Genomic DNA, 24190 nt, shown 5'->3' with positions numbered 1-24190 from the left:
GTCAAAAACTGAATATAATTATTTGAGTTTTCACAGTATTTTTCACGAGACTTCAAAATGTTTTTCTCTAGTTTGCGTAGAGGTTTTAACTCCTTTGAGCAATCTGTAAATTCTTCAAGTAAATTTTCTACAATTTCCCACGACCCGTCAATTCGTTTAAGGTATTTTACCTTGTGTGTATCATAAAGTTCTTGACCTTTCTCTGTCATCTTATGTTCATGGGTAGTTTCAGGCGGAAGTGGTTGTGATTGCGCCATTTCATAAAATTGTTTGTAGGAACTACAATGTCTGCATATTATTCTGTATCAAACTTTGTCTTTACAATCTTTTTACTGTTCTGCCTCAGTGCCTAGTATAACCATAAGCCACAAACAGGTATAATCATTTATTCCGAAAACCATGAAATAGTATGAGTCTACATATATGTGCTGTGATGTTGGTAAAAAGCTACAAAAAACAAACACAAAAACCTTAGCTAACTCATCATACTCATGACTACAAAAATCATAAAACTAACAGTTCAAATCTATGTATCAAAATGAATTTTCGATCAAATCATTCAAAAATTAGAGCACAAAATGGCTTCCCATACTTTTGTAAAAACAGTGACAAAATTAACAATCATCATATTTTACTTTTGGCTGATATACAGATACACAATATTTATTTTGATGTGAAAACATATTAACTTTCATCATACAATCATTAAAAACTATAAATTATAAACTTACATTGTGAGTCGGCGTAGTTTAAGATACTTTTAAATGCGTGTGACCACGTTCATGCTTTCAATTTAGGAAACAAAAAAGTAAGGGGGAAAGTAACGAACTTCAAAGTACAAAAAATCTAGAAATCAAAAAAGTCCGGGAAAACGTATGAAAAATCGATAGAATTTCTTTTAAACAATAAAAAATCAACACTGGTAACAGTACAGATACCAAAGGGACACTCAGACTCATAGGTCAAAAATAAACTGACAACTCCATCGCTAAAAAAGAAAAATACAAAGAGCCAAACAACAGTACACAAAACAAAATATAAAAATAAAGACTGAGCAACACGAACCCCTACAAAAACTAGGGTTGATCTTAGGTGCTCAAGAAGGGTAAGCAGATCCTGCTCCACAAGTGGCACCCGTCGTGTTGCTCATGTTAGTAAAAACCCGGTAATAAGGACACATTCGGGGAAAAGAGGACGGGATTGCAGTTGGCAATTGGAACATATCCGCTGTCATCTGTGAAACGGATATTCCATTACGGTCAATTGCAAGCAACTCATGATGGCGTCCGTAAACTTTACGAAGGGATGACTTCAGCTTCACCACTTGGAACTCTTTATTTAATAGCTTACTTGTGAGCAGCAACTCTATATCAAGGACATCATGATAGGAAATACAAGCCCTGGAATATCGTATCAATTGGGAGATATATACTCCATTTGCATGCGCTGCTGGAATGTTGCTACATAGAAATGGAAAGTTCGCAATTGGAAAGCTGAAATCTTTACGTTTGTCGTAAGTTTTTTTTTCAACCGACCTTAATTGTCAATTTCTAGATGTAAGTCAAAATATGAGGTAGACTTATCTGTATCTGTTGTATCCTTTATCTCAAGTTCGTATAAATATCAGTCTACCGTAGGAAAGACCTCTTGTAAAGTACTTTATAAAAGATGTAATAATGTGAATTTTGTACGATATCTTTGTAAACATTAGTATCTTGATAGACTGCTAAAAAGAAAATGTAACATTATGCGAATCTTGTTTGGACGACGTTTTTGTTTCGTAATGTTTTGTGAGAGTATACGTTCTTATCCAGTCAAAACAACAACATATTTATGAATGTTTTACTATTATTTCAACTTATATTAAAAGGGCAATATCTACAAAATGAAATGCTAAATTATAACCGATAACAATACATTCCTTAGATAAACATGTGTGACCTACTGCACATCTGTGACGAGAGAAAAAAACTTTATTGGTACAGAACCCTAAGTGAGTAAACTCTTTAAAAATTAGTAGAACGTTTTAATCATACACTATAAGAAAAGAGAAATAAAGTTTCTAAATGATCAAAGACAGTGTTTGTCAAACAGCCATATATCCAATGAAATAATTCCTGTAAATTGTGCAGTTCAAATTTCTTGAACCTTTTAAAACTTTTGTCAACGGGTCAAAGTAAATATTTTGTCAAAATTGCATGAAAAATAAACGAGCCAAATCTATTTGAGTCAAAGTTTTTGGTACTCCAAAAAAGAAAATTAGTGTTAAACAGTAAGTCATTGAACTAAAATATGAAAACAATGGTGATCAAAGTATACCAGAATGAAATTCTAGACATACAAAACACAAATAATCATTTTACAAATAATGAACACCATCGATCTCGGATGAGAATGCACGTTTCGAGTGAGCTGGACAAAAAATAGAGTTCTAGCGGACGATCTAAGGTCATATCAAAACACAATGGTTATTTTCGAGCTCTAATTCGCACAAAGACAGGTATTTACCAGATCCTCCCCCAGAGTCTAACCACCGCATAATTATGAATCTGGAACTCTGAAAGAATGCTTTGATTTTTATTGGGATATGATTATTCATTGTGTTAAATACCTGAAAGCAAACTATTAGTGACAGGACAATATTAACATTACACTTAGACCAAAGTGAGCACTGATGTGTTTCCCCGATTGTTTTAGTAACGGGAAAACAAAAGGAAAAGAAGAATGTACAATGCAAATATTGTCAGCAAAATTTGTCTTTTTTCCGAATGATGTGATATTGAGTATTGGACGTACAACTGTCTTTTTTTCTTTACGTGGTCCATAAACCGGGTTATATTAGTCATTTATTGAAACATGATAATGATAAATATACAAATAGTAAATTGCCTTTTCTAATTAAAACATGATTATAGAGACAACTTAGATTTAATGAACTATAATTTCGTTTTTCGATAATTATGACAAATAACAAAGTCATGTCAATGGTTTAAAAACAATTTTACTTTGTATATATTTGATTGGTCAATAAATGATATAACGCAAACAGAATACGATGCTTGTTTAAAATGTCAGTCATTCAAGTTCTTTTATTTACTTTATCATTATACATATCTAATATTTACAGCATATTTAGAATTCAAAACACTGTATCTTTTCAAATACATAAACCCTTTGTTATTGGAAATACCTTACACATGTTATTCTTCCTGAATGTAACAAGGTTCATCATATACATCTTTCTTAAGGATGTTCGCTACTCTATTTTAAAATAACAAGCTTTTTAAAAGACTGTTATAAATTGATAGTATATAAATAAAGGAACTAAAAAAGCAGAAAGAAGTGAAGGGTCCGTGTGCTTGTTTTCGAGATAAAAGCCATTGAAAATTTGGCGGGAAATACTTCTCTCTAGATTTTTCATGCATTTAACATTAGCACATTTTTTCTTTCAAAAATGATGAACAAATAACAAGGATTTTATAAGATTTTCAAAGATGACATTTTAAACTATATGTAATCAAATTATGGAAAGAAAAGTAGGGCTTAGTGGGCAAAATGTTTAATGGCTCTACAAAGATAAAACCAAAGGATTCCGAATATCTGGCAAAAATTCAAAAACAGGAGGAGCGAACATCCTTAAACCGACTTCTTTCCCACTGATAATTATAAAACATAATGGTTATTTGCCTCGAGCATTTTATCGGTATAATATTTTAAAGTGATAACATGCAGTGTTTATGCAAATTAACTTTAATATGATAGAACTATAGGCAAGACAATACTTTAGACATAATTATATAATTGTAGGCAACATTACTTTACCGATGTTCAAATCTCATAAATAAATTAAGAGGATACAAATCAAGGTAAATAAAACTTAGAGAATCACATGAACTATAAAGTAGCTAGACTGGTTGCGTTGACAGGATAATCGTTTCTTTCCATGAATTTATCACCCGCCATGTGAATTGGGAAAAGACAAGTACACGTATGGATCAAATAAATCAGTATACTGATATTTGATTCAAGATACACCTTGAATAATCATTTCGTACAATATCGTATGGAACGTAAAACAAAATAATATACTACCACTTTCTGTGTTCTGCTAATTTGTTTATCGGTAACTTTGATGTGATGAGACTTGGTATCCTCAAAATTATAATTTATTGATGATTGATTGATTGTGGGTTGCTAAACGTCCAGTGTCATATACTTCATACATTTTCAGGACGAGAACAAATTAGCAATAAATACAACAGGTAGGTCCTGTAATAGAGGTCGTCCGGGATGAAGGTCGGGGAAATGTAAACTGCAAATAGAAAATGAGTTATATTAGATAGGGACAGGAATATTGCATTGCAACAGACCACCTACAGACCCCTCAAAGAGCTGTTGCAAGGGTTCTTAATGTGAAGGTTTCACTGTACACGATACATCGGAATAAGCATTCTGACAGAACGTGCCTGTGAACTTGTACATCCCGCACAGCTAAATTGACACCCTACTTTCGCAAGGGTTTTGCTGCCGGTCCGAAGAAGACCAAGAGTGAGCCCATTTCTATTCCCCAGTCATTTTTTGGTGAATTATAATTGAAAAAAGAGAAGTTACAACGTCAATAAGAACGCATCCCAACCCCCTCCCCCCTAAAATATATACAAAAGAAAAAAGACATAGAAAAGCATACACATGAACGGTTTCTTATCATAAGAGATGAGACAGCATTCAACTACAAAAGACATTAACAACAATTTTCAAATAGACAAGACAAAAGAGAAAGCGACAACAGCGGCAGAGGACATTTCTGATTTAGGGTATGCAATTATAATTTGTATGTTTCGGAGTTTAGTTAGGCGTTCATTTCACGGAACTAGTTTGCATTATTGTTTAGAGGCCAGGAAAAGTCCGCCTCCTGTTGCGGGATTTTCACGCTGCATTGCAGACCCACAAATCTCAGTGTTGGCCTTGTGCTGTATCTGCTCTTTGGGCGGTTTGTTGTCTCTTTAACACATTCCCCTTTTCCATTCTCTATTCTACATAAACATATGTCTCTTTATTTGTCTTTATTTCTGCTGTTTTGCTTTAAATGATATATATTATATACCTGACAGCTTTAATTTTACATAAGTAATTCGTACTAAAACTTTCAAAGTATGGCAAATAAAATCTCCGTTTTACATGATGCATCTGAAGTAGTTAGAGAGTACTTCCTATTGCTATGATTAAACTAAAGAGTGTCCTTATAGTTTCATTTTTTTCCGTAAACAATATCACCAGATAATAAAGCTACTAAAATGTTAAACCAAATTATTATAATTTAAGTTTAAACTCCGGATTCTAGGTATTGTAGAGTAGTTTTAACGGAATTAAACTCATCATACAAAATGCACATAATTTGTTGCATGCGAATCACTTTTTGATTCAACCTTTATCAACAGCGATTATCCCAGTTTACCAGATTTAAAATTATAGCAATTTGTCGTCAATAATTTACAGTTGATGATACCACAGAGACTGCACAGATAACATTTCTGCACTAAAAAGACATTTCTATATCATCCCTTCTATAATTATTTAGGAATTAAATAAACATAATTTTGAAAAGATAGACGTATAATTATATCTTCTGTAGTATCAGTGGCCAATTAATATGTCTGATCATATATATACTCCTCCTTTTGAAATTACAAATGCAAATATTACATTTTAAATATCACAACGGAAAGGGGATATGGCGTATAAATTTGTTGACACCTAATCACATGCACTTGACAAAACACAATTAAAGGAACATCACATTTGTTGCTGTATATAATCACAAAGTCAAAGCGATGTCTTATACACAGAGCATAACAAGAAGCATATTCAAAAAACACCCCAGCACCGGTTCTAACTTCATTTGCCGTTGTGTGCTCCTTACACATAAACTGCTCTTACAGAGTTATGAGAACGAATGACTGAACTCAACGTGCAACACTACACAACTACTACCATCACGAACTGGTTGAACGATACGATGTGCCGGAGTTTCAACTCATTAGTGACAAATTTTGCCATCTGGGATCTTAAGAAACCAGAATTGTCGTTGATCTGTAATTTTACCGATTGTGGCATATTCCCGATGGTTTAATTGCGACCGAGTGTGGATTCGCATTACGGATGATGAATGCATAACAAGAGATGCTTACCTGGTAGACGCATGGACTACACAGCCATTACTAAAAAAGAGATAATATACTATAGTGTGTGATAGGATTTTATGAGAGAATTCGATGTTTGCTTTTCCATGGTTCACTTAAACGCACTTCATGACAATACCACTGAATAAATCAGAATTAAACTTTTTGCAGTATTTTCAAAACTGATTTTGCTATGTATCCGTGTATCATATGTTAATAAATGAACGCTTTAAGAAGGTTAATTTTCTTCTGTATAAAGTCAATAATTTTGTTGACTTTTGAAGCCCAAACTTTCTATGGCTTTAAATACGCTAATGAGAGATTAAAACCGATGCCAATACAGACATAGAGGTTTTTGAACTTCTAACAAAAAGTTTTGGTGATGAGTGTTTTCTAGTACTAGCAAGAAATTGTATTAAAAAATCTCTCATTTTCTCCCTATCCAATTTACCCCTCAAACTTAATTTGATATGGACTGGTCATTGTTATTAAATCTTGCGCAATTCGATTGGATGAAGTTATTATTGCTTCTCCTTTAAATGTTTACCTCTTAAAATTTGTCCCGTGTGTATTCTGTAAGCACATGAAATTTTATTACGTAACAATAATTATTGTTTATGAAGACAAAGATGGCAACTGTAGATGCGAAGTTGAAAAATCTTTAAGAAATTATAAAAATACTCTTGTTTGTGGATGAACAATTATAGTAATGGTTTTTCTTTAGCTTTCTGTCCTAATGTTTTGCTAAAGGGTCAAGTCGAATTTTAATTATTAATTTTTTTAATGAATACGATTAAACCAATGTTCTTTAATTAGAGAGTCTGGATATGTTACAGTTAGTATTGAGATTAATGGGCAACATAAGTGAAGAAAAGAGAAAAAAATTCTTAAAAATTAAAAGAATATAGAAATAAATATCCCAATCCAGACCCTCATAATTTATAATTCACAATTTAACTTTGCTGGACGTTCCTTATCTGAATGCATTTAAAGTATAATTATATTCTGTGTATCTGAAAACAGGTTGATTTCTTTTAAAACACACGTGTGCTTCAATTAACCTTCAATCTGTACACTGGACGAGTTCATGATATTTTTATGAATGAAACAAAAGGTATGAAAGATTTGATTTTGTAATTCTTATTTTTTTACGAAATTTTCGTAATACAGTGAAATTGTACAATAATGAAATGACGCGTTGTTTAGAAATTTGAGAAACTTATCAGATCATGCGTTTTTATTCTTTGCAAAATATATTATTTTGAAGAAAAACATTGAAATATATTTTAGGCACGACTACGCAAGTTAAAAAGCTTGCGATTTTTAACAACAAATAGCATTTTTGCAGTCTCATTAAGCTGTTGTCAGTCCAATTTAATCCAAACGAAAGCAGTGAGTAAATGGAGAAAAAATATGACCAATCTGCCTATTTTTGTAAATGAAAAGTCAATTTGATCATTTTAAGGCCGGATTCGTCAACCTCACAAAATCGTGTAAGGAACTTTAAAACATGTAAAGATTTAGAGATAAACTGAACAAGTATCCAATATTATACAAATATTGCTTTTTGATGAGGTTGATACAATGATTTATCAACCCAAGGGATATGATATTCACCAGGACTGCTTTTGAAGTTGCTAACTTTTATAAGTTGAAACATTCAATAACATTTACTATTTAAATTAACACCGAAAAAGAAGGAGAAGAAAAGCGAATATTTAAATGGCGTCATTGTCGTGGCCTAGGAATAACTATATTGATCTATATTTAGGTACACGTAAGCTGTTCTAAATCTGATGGTAACCTCTCGTGATTTTTCCCGCAGTGAATATAATGTTTTACAAAAGAAGACTCCCGATGCTTTAAGCCAATGAGAAAACAGAAAATTTATAGACATATAATAAGATAAGTTATCTCGTGAATCAATACACCGTAATTGTAAAAATAATGTCTTTCATTAATATAACATGTTGACACCTTATAACAAAACTCATAAAAGAACCATGCTTATTATTTTGTACGCCAGTCGCGCTTTTCGTCTACAAAAGAATCATCAGTAACGCTTAAATCAAAAATAAGATACAAAGTTTACGAGAATTGAGGACTCAAAGTTCCGATAAGTTTTGCCAAATACAGCTAAGATAATCTATTTCTGGGGTAGAAAATCCTGAGTATTTCGAACAATTCAAGGTTTTGTAAACAATCAAGTTATAAATTTGATAATATCAATGATAAGTCATGTCCAACACAAAACTGTTGAATGCTGGACTAATATTTAACAAAGTAACCATTCAATATATCAGCAAGTAGGTTCACCTACTTTATTCATCCAGTGTTCCTTAGTTTACTTTGTGCGTAGATCAAACTTTTGCATAATATTCTTGTATTATTATTTTTTTAAATTTGTCAGTAGAGTACATTTGAAAATTTCAATCATTCTATTTTGGATTCAACATAAACAGCTATGAGGTGGATTCAATTTAACACAGCATTTAAAATCGATAGTCATAATACAATGATAAAATCGGAAATCGTAGTCCCTGTCCACTTACAGATAACTCATATCTTAAGTAAACCTTCATCATTTCTTATCCGGTTTACGTAAATAAGCTATTTTTCAATAATTTTAAAAGAAGGCGATTGACAACTTGTATCTTTTGTATATTGTCACCTAGACTGCTAATTTTCTGTGTTAGAACATGGAGCGTATAATTATCGTCCTTTGTTTGGTAACTATTTTTTTCTTTACGTGAAAACACAACATATTTAAAAGTACTATTCAAAGTTAATAATCCGCATAGCGCGCGTATAGATATTTTTCTCCTCTTGTTTATAAAGCAGTCTTAAACATATTTATATTGTCCGTTTGACCGATATTCTACCGATTCTGATTTCAGTTTGACTATTTGTTTATCAATTAACTACAAGAAAACGTTATTCAATCTTATTTGGAGTAAAGTATTCAAATAATCAAGTAGTCAAGAAATGAAGAATTGTAACACAACGTATTTAGATAGATTTTTTAAATTTTATTTATCTAAATATCGCTTAGATGATTATTTTTCAACTTGTTAACAAAGTAGGCTTAATATGTTTATATTTTCCGTAAATGTTAATCAATTAAATACAAAAAAAACTGTCTTTCAATTTAACCTTGAGTACGCGAAATCAAGTAATCAAGACACAAAGAACATTATGCAAAAAATTAACTTTCAATGGTATACTTGAACGCTGAGTAGAAACACGTAAAAAAATTGTCATACATTATTTGTTATTATAAACTTGAAACTAAATAGGTTTCATAGTAAAAAAGACAGCAAAATAGAAATATGATATGTATTATAACATGTTAAATGTTTCCCCATTATTTATCTGTATATTTAAGCTTATTAACTGTTTAGTTTGTAAAATGTTTACGGAGGATCAAATATTTCTTATGTATCTAAATGATAAAAATTACGTTTAAATAATTATACTAAAAATATATCATCTTTTCACAGGTTCCCTGTATGCTTGGTAAGTAAGGAAACGTATAAAAAGTACACTCATGTAACAATGCGACTGAGTAACAGTTCTCAATGAGTATTTTTGGTCGATTTTCATTAAATGGAGCTCTCTGTCGAGCAATTCATTTTGTAAACGTTTTCATTTAAAGACGGGAAAAACGTCTATATCATCTTTAGTGCAATATCCTTGTTACATATGAATACTATTATTTCCAGTTGTACCTATAATGACCCATTCCTCTTTTCCTTTATTGTGACATCATCAAAAGCAACTAATATCCAAATTTTTTTCAAGCCATGAAGACAACGGTGGGTTCCACTTGTAGAGCAGGAAGTGCTATTGTGTTGTTATGCTGTGGTCATTTTTTGTGTTCTTGTCTTTCATTTTTGCTTATGTGCTTTGTCTATATGCCATTTTTTTTTCTTTGTTGACATATTTGTTGGTTTTTATAGTGATTAAGATATTAACACAATGTTGACTGCTGTACCCCTATTTTTGACATTTTTACCTATTATGTATGTTTGTTTTGTTTACACATTGTTGTCAATATAATGGAATTTTATGCGACTGCCATACAAGTGAAAGGTTTAGCTAGCTATAAAACTAGTTTTAATCCACCATTTTCTACATAAGGAAATGCTTGTACCAAGTCAGGAATATGACAGTTGTTTTCCATTCGTTTGATGTGTTTGAGCTTTTGATTTTGCCATTTGATAAGGGACTTTCCGATTTGAATTTTCCTTGGAGTTCGGTATTTTTGTCATTTTAATTTTTACACTTCTAAATCAATCAAGCTCAATCCGGTTTCTGATTAGATCCTTGTTTTTCAATCTTTATTTTATATGTGGTTAATTGTAATATCTGGTTTGTCTTTTCATTTTTTGGTACTGTATTTTCGGAAATGGCATCGACCGTTATTTTTTTTTTCGCCAGCTGATTGGTTTTAGTTGCTCTCTTGGTATACACTACCTCTTTTTATTCTTATTGCTTAAACGAGAACGAAAAGTAAAATATTTTTTTCTAAGTTAATATATAATCCCATGAATGAATTAATATTGTTTATTTATACTGTTTGTAATAATGTTATAAGTTCTGCGTACATAAAAAACATCGAGTATAGGGTATGCACTAAAAAGACCTTATCCCTTGCTTATGTACTTGGTACTAAACAATTAATGTTTCTCATTAAATCGCTATTTAGAAGAAGTCGTAACACAAATAAAAAACAATGTAAGAAAACTCATCATAGATACCAGGATTAGAATTTTGTACGCCAGATTCGCGTTCCGTCTAACTCATTAGTGACGCTCGAATCAAAAAAGCTAAAAAGGCCAAATAAAGTACAAAGTTGAAGAGCATTAAGGACCCAAAATTGCGAAAGGTTTTGTCAAATAATTCTAAGGTAATCTAAGAGTGTAGGAAGTTAACCTACTTCAAGCAATGGTTACTTTTCATGTTGAAATTTAAAGCATGTTCAGATCTAGAATGAACTTCCAGTTTTGCAATTTTTTCAATTGTTCTTTTACAATGTTTAATAGCAATGACAACTCCAGCTAGCAGCGAATTAGAAGTGTGTGATCCTGTAGATATAGCATTTATAGTAGATACATCATCAAGTTTATGGTTCAAACATTTTAAGCTACAAATTAAGTTTATACATGACATCATAAGTCTCTGGGACATTGGACCAGGAAATCAACAAAGCAGAGCGGCGGCCGTGTCGTTCAGTAGTAGATTGTTTCCTGAATTTGGCTTTTCTGACTCCCAGAGTAAAAAAAGTGTTTTGACTGCGGTTAATAATATAACATACGTCGCAGGGGACGCAACCCGGATGTATCTCGGACTGGAATACGCCCATGACACCATTTATGCTCCTGGTAACGGTGAACGCCCAAATGTCCCAAATGTTGTTGTTATTCTTACTGATGGTGTCACCAATCCAGGACATTATGACAATTTCACGAGGGAAGTAGCTAAGAAACTGACACAAACACAAGCCGCACGAGTTAGAGATCTTCCAGCCAACCTCTTTGCTATAGGGATCGGTAACGATATTGATGAAAATGAAGTGAGAGGGATAGCCAGCCAACCTTCGGAATCATATAGCTTATTTGTTAACAATTTTGATGACCTTAATTCCAACTTTGTTAAAAAATCAGTACTTCGAAAAGTTTGTGGTTGTAAGTATTGTAATTTATATATCGTTCGTCAGATTATTGTAAATATAAAGGTTTCACTTACAACGTAAAGTTTACCTGATATGTAAATCTGAATCTAACTCTTAGTAAATGAGGTTTAGTGTTAAACGGTCATTTTGATTTAAACATCATCTGAAATGCCTGAATTTAAAAACGTTGTTAAGGGTTAAGGTTATTTTTCGGATATGTTCTTGTTTTGAATTCAGTATATTCAGACAAATGGGTAGCAGTCAATCTAGTACTGTTCATATGACTTTTAGACAGTTTAGCGTGATGTATTTTGTACTGGTTAATAATAACTACTAAATGGTATGAACAGGGACTGAACAAATCATATCTTAATGCAAGCTAATTTTCTGAACAGTACTAAATTAACAGCAGAGGATAAGTCTGCAAAATGAACTTGATTTGGTTTTTTTTTCTTTTGTTTCCTATTCTGACATCGGACTCGGACTTCTCTTATACTGAGTTTTACTGTGCGTACTGTTGTGCGTTTGTTTTTACTACATTGGCTAGAGGTATAGGGGGAGGGTTGAGATCTCAAAAAACATGTTTAACCCCGCCGCATTTTTGCGCCTGTCCCAAGTCAGGAGCCTCTGGCCTTTGTTAGTCTTGTATCATTTTTAATTTTAGTATCCTGTGTATAATTTGGAGTTTAGTATGACGTCCATTATCACTGAACTAGTATACATATTTATTTAGGGGCCAGCTGAAGGACGCCTCCGGGTGCGGGAGTTTCTCGCTGCATTGAAGACCCATTGGTGGCCTTCGGCTGTTGTCTGCTCTATGGTCGGGTCGTTGTCTCTTTGACACATTCCCCATTTCCATTCTCAATTTTATTGATATTTATTCATCAGTATTAAGGTATCTATATACTGTAAATTCAGAAATCATTGCGTGCATATATCATGGCGATTTTTGAAGAATGGACATAAATGCGAGATTAAGTATTGCGATTTGAGGAAAACACACGTTCAGACATATATATCATATATCTTAATGCGATTTATTATTGCGATACGTATCCAGTCGCATTATTCGCATAAATAAAAACCTCGCAATAATTTCTGAATTTACAGAAGTGTTTTGTAAACTTGTTTGCCTTTTCGTCGTTTTATTTTGCCATGACGTTGTCAGTTTCCTCCTGCTTATAAATTTTGAATATCCGAATCGTACCTACAGGTTGAAATGACCGTTTGTGTTCAAACTTGACGTTGTATTTTGCTGTTTATTGCCAAGCAAGCAGCACTTATAAGTTAGACAAATATTGGCTCGAATTCATAGTTATATATGTATATATATATATTGGGTTGTATGTCTTCTGCAGACTGTTAATTTGTCAGCTAAAACAAACCAAAAATCAGCTCATCTTGTTTGTTTTCAGTGCAAGGCATATTCGCAATTGATGAACATGTTATCGTCCGATGCATCCGTGAAACAGTTGAAGCAATGATAGCAAAATTAAAAAGATATTTTGATGAATTTATATTTCTTCAATTATTAAACAAAAGTTCAAAAGATACCATATGCCCTTTAGGAGTTGCTTTGGTATTAAATAAAATGCTAAAATATATTGTAATTTTCAACATAAGGATAAGTTCGAGATTCGAAAAGCCTGGTCGAAATTCCTCAGCTGCGGATGATTTTTAGATGATCTGTGAAGATCTTTTGTTATTCTTGTGTTCCCTTAACTATTTTGTATTTGCTTTATGTCGAGAACGTACGTGCGCGTCTAACGATGAAATATTAAAAAAAGAATTCAAATACATCTCTGGGAAAATATATATTTATTCGTTGACCCAATGAAATGTATATAATGTTATCATTAAAACAAATGAAATAATTTTATTGTAGCTTTACCACAGAAAATTGAAGGTAAGTTTTCCTGAGTATGTCAGTACTAATAAATCATGATTGTGTCTGAACCGAAATAACTTTGGATAAAAGAGTCACTTTGAAGTCTTTAATTCCGGCTCTTATCTATAACTGAGATAGGTAAAAAAAAAAACTCAAATTTGTGAATAGCTACCAACAGAGAATATGTGATAGCGATTCTACATAGAAGATTCATTAGTTGTCGGCATTGACAACCTTTAGGTTCAAACTGAGGTTTAAATTTTTAAAGAAATCAATAACTTTGTAAAAAATATATCAAATGTTCATAAGAATACACAGAAGCTCCATTGTTATAATACAACATTGAAAAGTTTGGATTTTCGTGTAATCATTTAGATAAAGTCTGTGAGTTAATGTTTTTACTCATCAATGTCTTTGTCAAACCAACATGGAATTTTATGAGACGTTGACAATAGCTGCTTCATGTTCAACAGATAGAATCTCGTCAATGTTTTTAAATATTTTTTTTTTCTGTTTACTTTAGTCTTTTTTGTAGTCAAAATTAAGGTACAGTCTACAAATACAGTTTTAAACTTCGACAAATTTACCAACGAAGTTTACGAAGAATGGACAAAACATTCCTAATGATCAACATGAAAAAACTATTTTGAAAAAAATTAGTAAAACATTATTCAATATTTTACTGACATATTGACATTACTTTTTATGGCAATAAGCATCATGGCATAAATTCGGATTTGTTTGCGCCAAATTTGGCTTATAAATGCAATTACTAATCTAACTTATGACGGGTGGTTGGTCGGGACCTGAAATTTGGACGCATGGGGTAGGTATGGTGTTTTTCTAATTATTTTTATAAACCATTTCAACTTCTAATGCTTCTTAGGACAGAACACATAAAGCGTATGTGTGAAAAAACGAGATTTCTCTTATCATTATGTTCGTTATAACAACTAAGCCTATGTGCTTAAATATTTAGTTTGTCTAACTCGTTTATTCCGCCTATATGATGACAAAATTCTCTACATAAGCAAATTTTTCTCACGTGAATTTCACATGAATCTCACCTCAAACGAGCTTATACGTAAAACTCACGTGAAAATGTTCACTGGAATTTCACGTGAATTGAGATTCACATGAATATCAATTGAAATTTTTCACGTGAATTTCACTTGAACTTTTCAAAACAAAATAGATATTTTCATGATTTTAATTAAATTTGAAAATTGAGATGTTATTTGATTAGCTTTATTCTGAAAATTCACATGAGCTTGACGTAGAAAAATTTCATTTGATAATCACGTGATATTCACGCGAGCTTGAAAAGAGATTTGCATGAAACTCACATGAATTTCATGTGAGATGATTCACGTAAATTTCAATTTACGTGAAATTCACGTGAGTGAAACTTCCCTGTATACTTTCTTTTTTTATTATTATTTCTTATCTATTTGGGGTTAAATCGCCAACGCTAATAAAACAGGTGCCGATTAAAAACAATTCATTTTACTTTATCACTTGTCTTATTACCCACTTAACGCTCGAAATCTTGAAATAATAGACCTCACATTGGGAGGGGGCTAATATAACCCTTATGCAAATTCTTATGTGGCGTACTATTTCTATTCCAATTGTTAGTTTCACTCAATTTAACAGAATGTAAGCAGACGAAAGCAGATATCTTTTTCGTTGTTGACGAGTCTTCTAGTTTGCACCAGGAAAAAAACTTCCAAAGGGAACTTACCTTTGTCGCCTCTGTGATTGACCAACTTGAGGTTGGCCGCGATGATGTCCGAGTTGGAATGATGACATTCAGCAGTGACCCAAGAATGCTTTTCCAGTTGGATGACTTCAAAACAAAAGAACAGATGGCTACCCTATTGAAATCTATCCCATGGCGTGGTGGGGACACATATTTAGACAAAGCTTTGAAACGTCTTATGACAGATGGTCTTGTAGCATCACATGGTAGCCGAAACAATGTACCACAGATAATAATTGTTATAACTGACGGGAAATCAACTAATCCAAGAGAAACCGAGAAGATGCTGGTTGAGTTACGCAGGAGGAACTTTATTGTTTTTGCTATAGGTATGCTTGAATTGTTAATATTTTAAAGCCAAAAAAAAAGCCACAGAAAGACATGTATTTCTAGGTAAAATGATTTTGATATGTCATCTATGTACAGTGCAAAATACTTAGTGTCATTTCCAAGATCAACAACGATTCTTTGTTGGTCGTATTGTTTCCTTTTTCGGAACGCAAAAGTAATGTTTTATGAAAGTCATTCCAACTTGATCTGTTTTGACCCGTTTGATACTATTTGTTCTGGGACATAAAGCTTCTTAACACTCTTAATCAACTTATCTATCCCTTATTCTTTACCTTTAGGTGTTGGACCACAACGAGATCCCGCAGAACTACTACGCATTGCCTCCGATCCTTCTTATGTGCTGGAAGTTGAAAATATTGATGGCTTGGTTGAAATAAGGAAGAAGCTAATCACGCAACTGTGTCCAGGTTTTTCAATTATTATTTTGTATTGCAGTATAGTATTTGATAGCATGAACCCATTGCCATTGTAAATATCAAAACAATTATGTTGTCACATCAGTTAAAATTACATAATTTGCATTTCTGTGTCATAATGCTAAACCAAAGAGTAATAAATTTTTCATAATGAAGAACAATTTAATTTTAATGTCATAGCTGTTTCAAGTTAATCTGTTCACCTATTTACCAAATCATATACTAAATGAAAAAGGCAGAACATAGAAAAAGAGGAGCTGGTTAGACAACAGTTCAATGTACTCGTATTGCTGCTTTTTTGTCTTTATGGAAATTCAGGCAGGGTTTAATTTATTGTTAAGTTTTGCTTGAGTGTTTGAAATCGATTAGTTATAGGTTTAGTGCTATTGTATTTCTAAAAGGATGTTCGCTGCTCTTTTTTTTTTAAATTTTTTTGTCAGATATCTGGAAGCTTCTTGTATTTATTCTTGTGGTGTCATTAAGAATTTAAATCGCTAAACCTTACTTTTCTTTTTATTTTCTTTCATATAATTTGAAATCTTATAAATCTTTGTCATTTTTTCATTGTTTTTTTTTTTAAGAAAATAGGTGCCAATTTAAAATGTATGAAAAGTCAAGAGAGAGTCATTTCCCGCCAAATTTGCAATGGTTTAGATCTCTAAAACAAGGTAGGACACGGACCTTTCATTTTTTCAGCTTTTTCAGTTCGAGCAGAGAACATCCTAAAATCCAAGATAAGAGTTAAGTGTTGAACACAAGGAATATTAAAATAACAACCAAATCGGTCAGTGACAGTATTTCTACTTTCATTTTTATATATTTCAGGAGATCGACCAGAACCGCCAAAACCAATAAGTAAGTGATCGTGCTAATTATCGTTAATGTAAATATTAGATGTATTGTACTCATGGTAAAGTTAACTACAAAAAAAACAACCATTAAAAAATCCAGTTAACGCTGACTATGATTTTTTTACAAATTAGCGAGCAAATTAAAAAAAAACATATGCTGATGTAACTCTTGTTTTACTCTGAATTTGAAATCTGCGTTTTTTGGGGGATTTGATGGCTCATCTTAGTTTCCGATGTTTAGCACTGCTACTGCTACACTTCCAACTTCATTTTAATTATTGTCAATTGTTTTTCCTGATCAGTTATATAACTCCTATCATTACCGATATTATTCTAATATAACAATGGACTTATACTACAGAATAACGGGTCAACGCATAAAAATAGACACATAAAAGACAAAAACCATAAAGAATAAAGAATAATGGGGTGTTAAAATATAAAGAACTTAGTATAACGAGCATGAAATATATAAGGTCCAAAGTCCAAAATAGTGGAGTATAGCCTTAGAGCAACATGTCTCTTCCTTTGCTAACAATATACACAATAATCTCTGTTAAGAAAATGAGAACAAAGTATGGAGTACCAACTATGGTTTACCACGTGAAGTGCAACAAATATTTTGTTTCATTTTTGCTGGTACTACTAAACAGAATGACCCTTTTTTTGGACAGCAGTTTGTATTGATTAGTTTTAACATGTGAGCATTTTACGGTTCTGTCAGACCCATAATTCGTGTTTGCCGATAATTTGAATTACTAGTTGGGCGTGGTTGACACTACAAAGCATGCATTTTTATCTAAATTACCAATCTAGATTTTCGAAAACAAATTACCATATAGCTTGAATAAAATACTATTTTATCTTACAGCTTGCCAAGGAGCAATTGCCGATATCATATTTATAGCTGATAGTTCGACGAGTATAGGTATCACTGCCTTCAAAGACCTTAAGGAGTTCGCCAAATCTGTGGTAAACAGATTCACCATCGGTCCAAATAACATTAAGATAGGTCTTGTTACTTTCGCTGATGATGCTGAATTCCAGTTTCGACTGAATACGTTTAATGATAAGACTGAAGTGATAAAGGCCATCTCAAACATGCCATACAGTACCGGAAACACAAATACACATAAGGCTTTGGAATTACTCAATAAATTTGGGTTTACAGCTAATTTTGGAGGAAGAGGAAATAGAGTACCTAAAATAGCTATCGTTATAACGGACGGAGCATCGAGACAACCCACACTGACGAGAACTCTGGCTATTAAGGCAAAAAATCAAGGAATAATGATGTTCTCAATTGGTAAGTTTGAATATTTTGAAGGTCATTAAAAAGACAATGTATTCAAAGTAAGAAATTTCTGGACAATCAGAATGCAAAGAGATAATAAACCTACAAATTAAAAAATTACGTCAATTGATGTGATTAATCAAATTTGAGGTAGGGCTAATTTCCCCGGTATTTGGTCCACTCACAGGGTCAGTTTTTGACAAACTGCATCGCAGGACATTGGTTACCAAAAGAAATAAATCTAATCCGAAAGATAATACATAGATTTGCTACTTACAGATTATTGGTTTTGGGTAACGAAGTCCAATTTGGATGAATTTGACAAAACTTGACAAAATTGATGGCTATCTCCAAGCGTGTATTATTTAGTTTTTTTTGTTTAAAATCAATATTGATATTAATAGAACCTTAAAGTACACACATTTGGTTGTGATATAATGAATTCTAGTAAAGATTGAAAGTCTTTTTAAAATGACTCTTGGAAATTGCCCTCACCTCTTTGAAATTTAAATGATATTTTTTGGTAGATTTGACTGTTTCAAACTTTTACGGCTATTCTGTATAATCCCGCCTGGTCCTCATGAAGTTCGCTTAGTCTTTTGTTGAACTATATGTTATATGGTTTGAACAATATTTTAGAAATACCTTGTCAGTGTATTTTTCAGAACCAGTTGAACATTAAAAGAGTACTTCAGAATCTATACTAATCGATAAAAAAACTAAATTTTATTTTTTGTAGGAGTTGGACCTTACATAGACCAGAATGAGCTGGACATCATGGCATCTAGTCCTACCTCAATGTATTCGTTTTCTGTTGATAGTTTTGCTGCTTTGTCGTCAATAGAAGGTTCCTTAGCTAATAGGACATGTACAGGTACATAATGCATAATAAGAATGTACAGAGAAGCGACACACGTTCCACACAACTTTTGTTTTCTTTGTCGCACTGATCAGATATACGTATGATGCTTTTTTATAATATGTGACTTGTTTTAACTGGTTCCCTGTCATTTATCTGTTTGGTTCTGACAGACAACAAGGGTGTCTCAGATACCCGTATGTTGCAAGGGAGAACACCAGCCTAGTGACATGTTTTGCATTTGAGTTATCTACCGTTTACCTGAAAATGCTCAACTAAAATAACTCAAAGGTAAAACAAGTTTCAAAACTCATTACAAATACATGTTATGTCTGTTAAGTTTAAAAGTAAAGTAAAGTGTAAGTTATGTTGCTTCTCTGGACGCTTCCCTTTATCATAACACGCTAGATTGCCATCATTTATAAGGATAAGCAAGACACGTCATAAGTAAGTTCTTCTTAATGTAAGTAAAAGTGTCATACGTTCCCATTACAAATAAATTACAAAAAAAAATACTTAATAGTATAAGTTATTTTTATATACACGATGCATTGTAGATTCGATTCGCTGTATGCCTGTAAACAAAGGATCCAACATCCTCAATTAAAGATAACCTTGGGTGAATTCACCTATATTTAAGGTCCATTTTGGTCAGATATCTCTTCACGTGTTTAAGTCTTACTATGGATTCATTTATTGTCGTGTAAAAAAAAATTATGGATTGAAGGCAAAATTGTAATTATGTGGATATATGATCTCGTAGATTTCGAGGATTTGCAAAACTTTGTACACAATATTACAATTTGTACTACATTGAACATTTACGTTCGTGGTTTTTATCTAACAACAAATTAATAAAATTAGTACCCCTCAAATGCCTGCTTGTTTGACTAATTTGTACAAAATGCACACACAATTATTAAGAAATGAAAAGAAAAATTTGCAATATTAATATCTTTTAAATTCACCGTCCCGTACATATGTTACTTACAGTACGTTAACCATGTCCTTTGACATTCCAGATCATATTATTACACTTATTGAGAATACTGTTACATATAAGGATATTTTGATCCAGATAATTACTAAATTCCATATCAAAGTGTATTCCTCAGGTTTATTCTCTTTGACAAAATCAGTTTAATAGCGCATATGAAGGACATCTACACGATTTAAATGATACTAGTATAATATTTTTTTTTCAGCTGCAGGACAAAGAAATCCGTGAGAAGATACATGTCAGCTATAAATAAAATCGTGAGTATAATGTCATTTCTTTCTTCCTTTTATTGTATCAAAACGAATAAGAAGATATTCTAAGAGTAATTTCATCCAAACAATGATATGTTTCCATGGTTCTGAAGGTCAAACTTTAGTACACTTGATTACTTTATAGACAGAAAATTAAAAAAAAAATGCATTACAGCGTATTTTCAATCTATTTTTCTTTGTTTTGTGCTCTAAAATATTATGCTTTTGTATAATTATTCACCAATGCAACGTTAAACATACATACACATTATACGTAAAAATCGCATGCATCACGTGATACATAAATAAAACCCATTTTTGATAAATTAACTCTTTATATTGAATATTGTTATTATTTCAAAAGAATATAGCAAAACATTTTGATTGGTTAAAATGTCTTTTACAATGAAAATTAAACTCATGACGAGGCTACTATTTAATTTGGGGGTAAGAACATGAAATTACCCATAGTTTTCAAGATTATGAACCAGCTAATAACAATATAATTTTTGGCATCATTACAATTTTTTTTTAATTAAATTGATTGATTGGTCAATTGATTTATTTATTTGTGTATTGGGGATAAATATAACATAAATGTATATTTCAGGACTTTGATGGGATAGCAGCATTTTTGTAAAGACTGTAGAAGGATTCTGCTGTCAATACATCATTATATTTAAATATATATCTTTGTACCAATAAAACTAATAATAGTGTCATTCAATTGGCTTGTTAATTTTCAAACTATATAACATCAAGGTTAAGTTTTCAACCATTTCGTATGAATTTTGAATATGAATGCTCAGGCACTTTCTTTAGGATTTTACGTCACCTGACAGCGCATGTCCGTATATTACACATTGTCGTAAATGTCCAATTTTGAGAATGTTTTTTAAAACAGTTGAATGTACTGGAAGAAGAATATGGCTATTACATATCTGAAAATAATATCTTCTGACGCAAAAAGATGGACGTGCATTCTAGTATAGTTCTAAATCTAGAATACCAACACCTTATTAGAATAATTTAACCAAATAAATATGATAAACAAACACTAATCGAAATTATAATTGGTGCCCTACATGAGCGTTCAATCTACATAATATAAAAATAAGAAGGTGTGTTATGATTGCCAATGAGACCAGTCTCCATAAGAGACCAAATGACATAGAAATTAACAACTATAAATCACCTTACGGCCTTCTTCAACAATGAACAAAACCCATACCGCACAGTCAGCTATAAAAGGCCCCGAAATGACAAATGTAAAACAATTCAAACGAGAAAAATAACGGCCGGATTTATGTTTAAAATAATGAACGAAAAATCAAATATGATACACAGCAACAAACGACAATCACTGACTACCCATCAGTGCAACTATGCTTAACTATTGTTCGTTGAGTACTAAACGCCTTCTCCTTAACCTTGGACAATTGTTAGAACAATACATGTATCTGTACCTCCTCTCATACACAAGTACTTTAATGAGTTTTGTATTTTCTATATTTGACTTGCTTTGTGTTTTCAACATGATGAATAAAATAACTGAAGGTACGACATTTAGCATCAGATACGGATCCATAATTTTGAAAAAGGGGGGGGGGGGGGTCCAAAAACTAGACAAAATTTTGTAGTGGAACCGGTAAAAAGTCTGGATTAACCATAAATGAAGCTCCATAAGGGGGCCCGGGCACCCCGCCCACCCCCTTAAATCCGCCTCTTAGCATTGCATTTGGTCATATAATGAATTTGTGTTTCTACATAATGTTTACATCACGCTTGATGTGTATCCAATACATTCTGTTAGTTTAAAACACATATAAAGCTACTATTAGTACGTATACGAAGATTGGTTTTCGTACTGCAGAATGACGGATTACTTAAATCAAATATATGTATGTGCCTGTCCCAAGTCAGGAGCCTGTAGTTCAGTGGTTGTCGTTGGTTCATTTCTGTCATATTCGTTTTTCGTTAATTGTTTTGTTATAAATTAGACCGTTAGTTTTCTCGATTGAATTGTTTCATATTTTTAATGTCGGGGTCTTTTAAAGCCGACTATACGGTATGTGTATTTCTCATTGTTGAATGCCTATAATTGCTTACATCCACTTTATTTGAACTTTGGTGGATAGTTGTCTCATTGGAAATCATACCTCGTCTCCTTATTTTTATACACTTGTTTTTCTGCTATCTTTGACATCATGATATTTTCTTAATAAACCAAGTTTTTTCTCAAAACTGAAGAATAATAGTCTTCTCGAGAAAAAAAAATTGAAAAGCATGTTTTAGTTTCCCAAACTTTTGGTAGCGGTGGACTTAGAAACACATGTAGTTAGTACGGACATTGGTATCATAAACCTCCTAGTTTCGGAGCACATCACAAAAATAAAAAAAACAAAAACTATTTCAATACGACGGTACAAAATAAAAAGGGTAACCTACATTCGATATAAGATTGTCGGCGTTAGATATAATTGGTCGTAATAGCTTGTGTTAATTCTTCTATGGACTTAAAATATCAAGCGCCTGACTTTTGGAGTTCATGAAGTTATTTGAGCAAAACATTTACATCAAACGTCTTAGCGCAAGACTTTATACCTCGATTGTATATCTCCAGAGACAACTTTCCGTTTTAGGACAATCATATATCTTTTGCCTATTTATCTGATTTAGATCTACATGTCTTTATTAACAGCCAACTTTGTATGGTATAAGCTACCTTCCAAGTGATTTTAAAAATAAAATCGAGCACGTTTTGCGTGTAGTTGGAATTCAAACTATATATTGGATTCATTATCTTGTTTATAGGAAGCATGCAATAACTTTGACCTTTAAATTTGACTTTTGCGTATCTATCATGTTGAATCTACATGTTGTGCGATTACATAAAATACCTTGACAAAAACTCATCAGGCTTATTAATTTGGTACACCAGATGGTAGTCCCTATTAATGACGGTAACATAGTAAATATAGTCATATAAACTACTTCTGTTGTCATTCAGGATACGGTTTTACTCTCGTATTTTTATACATGTACATTGTATCTATAAAATATCCAATTTTATCGGGTTTTTTTTTTGTAAAATATAATCTCTTTCAGAAATACTAACCAATCTACATGTAATACACCGATGAACATGTTGCCTCTTTGTATTTTGTGTAAACTCAAATAAAAAAAAATGTTTAAAAGAAAAGTCATGTCAATTATCTTTTGACTCTGGTGTAGTCTATGTTTCTCAACTTGTGTTAATTATTACCCCTTGGTATCGTCTTTACTTTATTCTAAATAATCACATTCTTCTGTTATTTTCCTTATTTCTTTTGACTTGTCAATACTTTTATCAATTATCTTGTTCTTATTATACACAAACGCTTGGACAAATAGGCATCGTCTGTAAGATTCACTTGGTCAGATGGATATAAAACAATCTACGTAAAAAAGCCACTAGTGAATCAGAGGTTTGTTGGGGAAATCCGAAGTTCCCGATGTCTTTTCATTTTCTATTTACTCTCTGGTCTTTTTGACAGTCAATTTGTAAATAACGGAACAGATTCCTTCCGCGACTAGAAGGCCACCATTTATTCTCATAATGTTAGGGTCATATTTCAACTGCTTGGTGTGAGATGACATTGTCCGGATGACCTTAATTATAGTAG

At 32.2% G+C, this 24190-nt stretch overlaps 1 protein-coding gene across 1 annotated transcript; it reads left to right on the top strand.

Annotated features, from left to right (window-relative positions):
• The first annotated feature begins 8807 nt into the window (after window positions 1-8807).
• LOC127711736 (collagen alpha-1(XII) chain-like) lies at window positions 8808-21247 on the top strand. Its single transcript, XM_052217846.1, has 11 exons — window positions 8808-8908; window positions 9680-9695; window positions 11225-11866; window positions 13739-13759; window positions 15398-15832; window positions 16133-16261; window positions 17096-17125; window positions 17993-18427; window positions 19155-19289; window positions 20480-20531; window positions 21136-21247. Exons 1-10 carry the CDS (start codon window positions 8879-8881, stop codon window positions 20500-20502), a joined length of 1896 nt encoding a protein of 631 aa, XP_052073806.1. The 5' UTR covers window positions 8808-8878; the 3' UTR covers window positions 20503-20531; window positions 21136-21247.
• Window positions 21248-24190: the final 2943 nt, after the last annotated feature.

Source organism: Mytilus californianus, unplaced genomic scaffold (assembly GCF_021869535.1).
Source record: "Mytilus californianus isolate M0D057914Y unplaced genomic scaffold, xbMytCali1.0.p SCAF_8, whole genome shotgun sequence".
NCBI lineage: Eukaryota > Metazoa > Mollusca > Bivalvia > Mytilida > Mytilidae > Mytilus > Mytilus californianus.
This window is presented reverse-complemented; position numbering and strand designations above follow the sequence as displayed.

What these genes read in the sequence shown, in the direction of transcription:
- LOC127711736 (XM_052217846.1), top strand. Translation starts at nt 8,879, where the DNA reads ATGGAGCGTATAATTATCGTCCTTTGTTTG. An exon ending in AGAACCGCCAAAACCAATAA is followed by an intron (nt 17,126 to 17,992) that starts GTAAGTGATCGT and finishes TTTATCTTACAG; the next exon opens with CTTGCCAAGGAGCAATTGCC. An exon ending in AGCTAATAGGACATGTACAG is followed by an intron (nt 19,290 to 20,479) that starts GTACATAATGCA and finishes TTTTTTTTTCAG; the next exon opens with CTGCAGGACAAAGAAATCCG.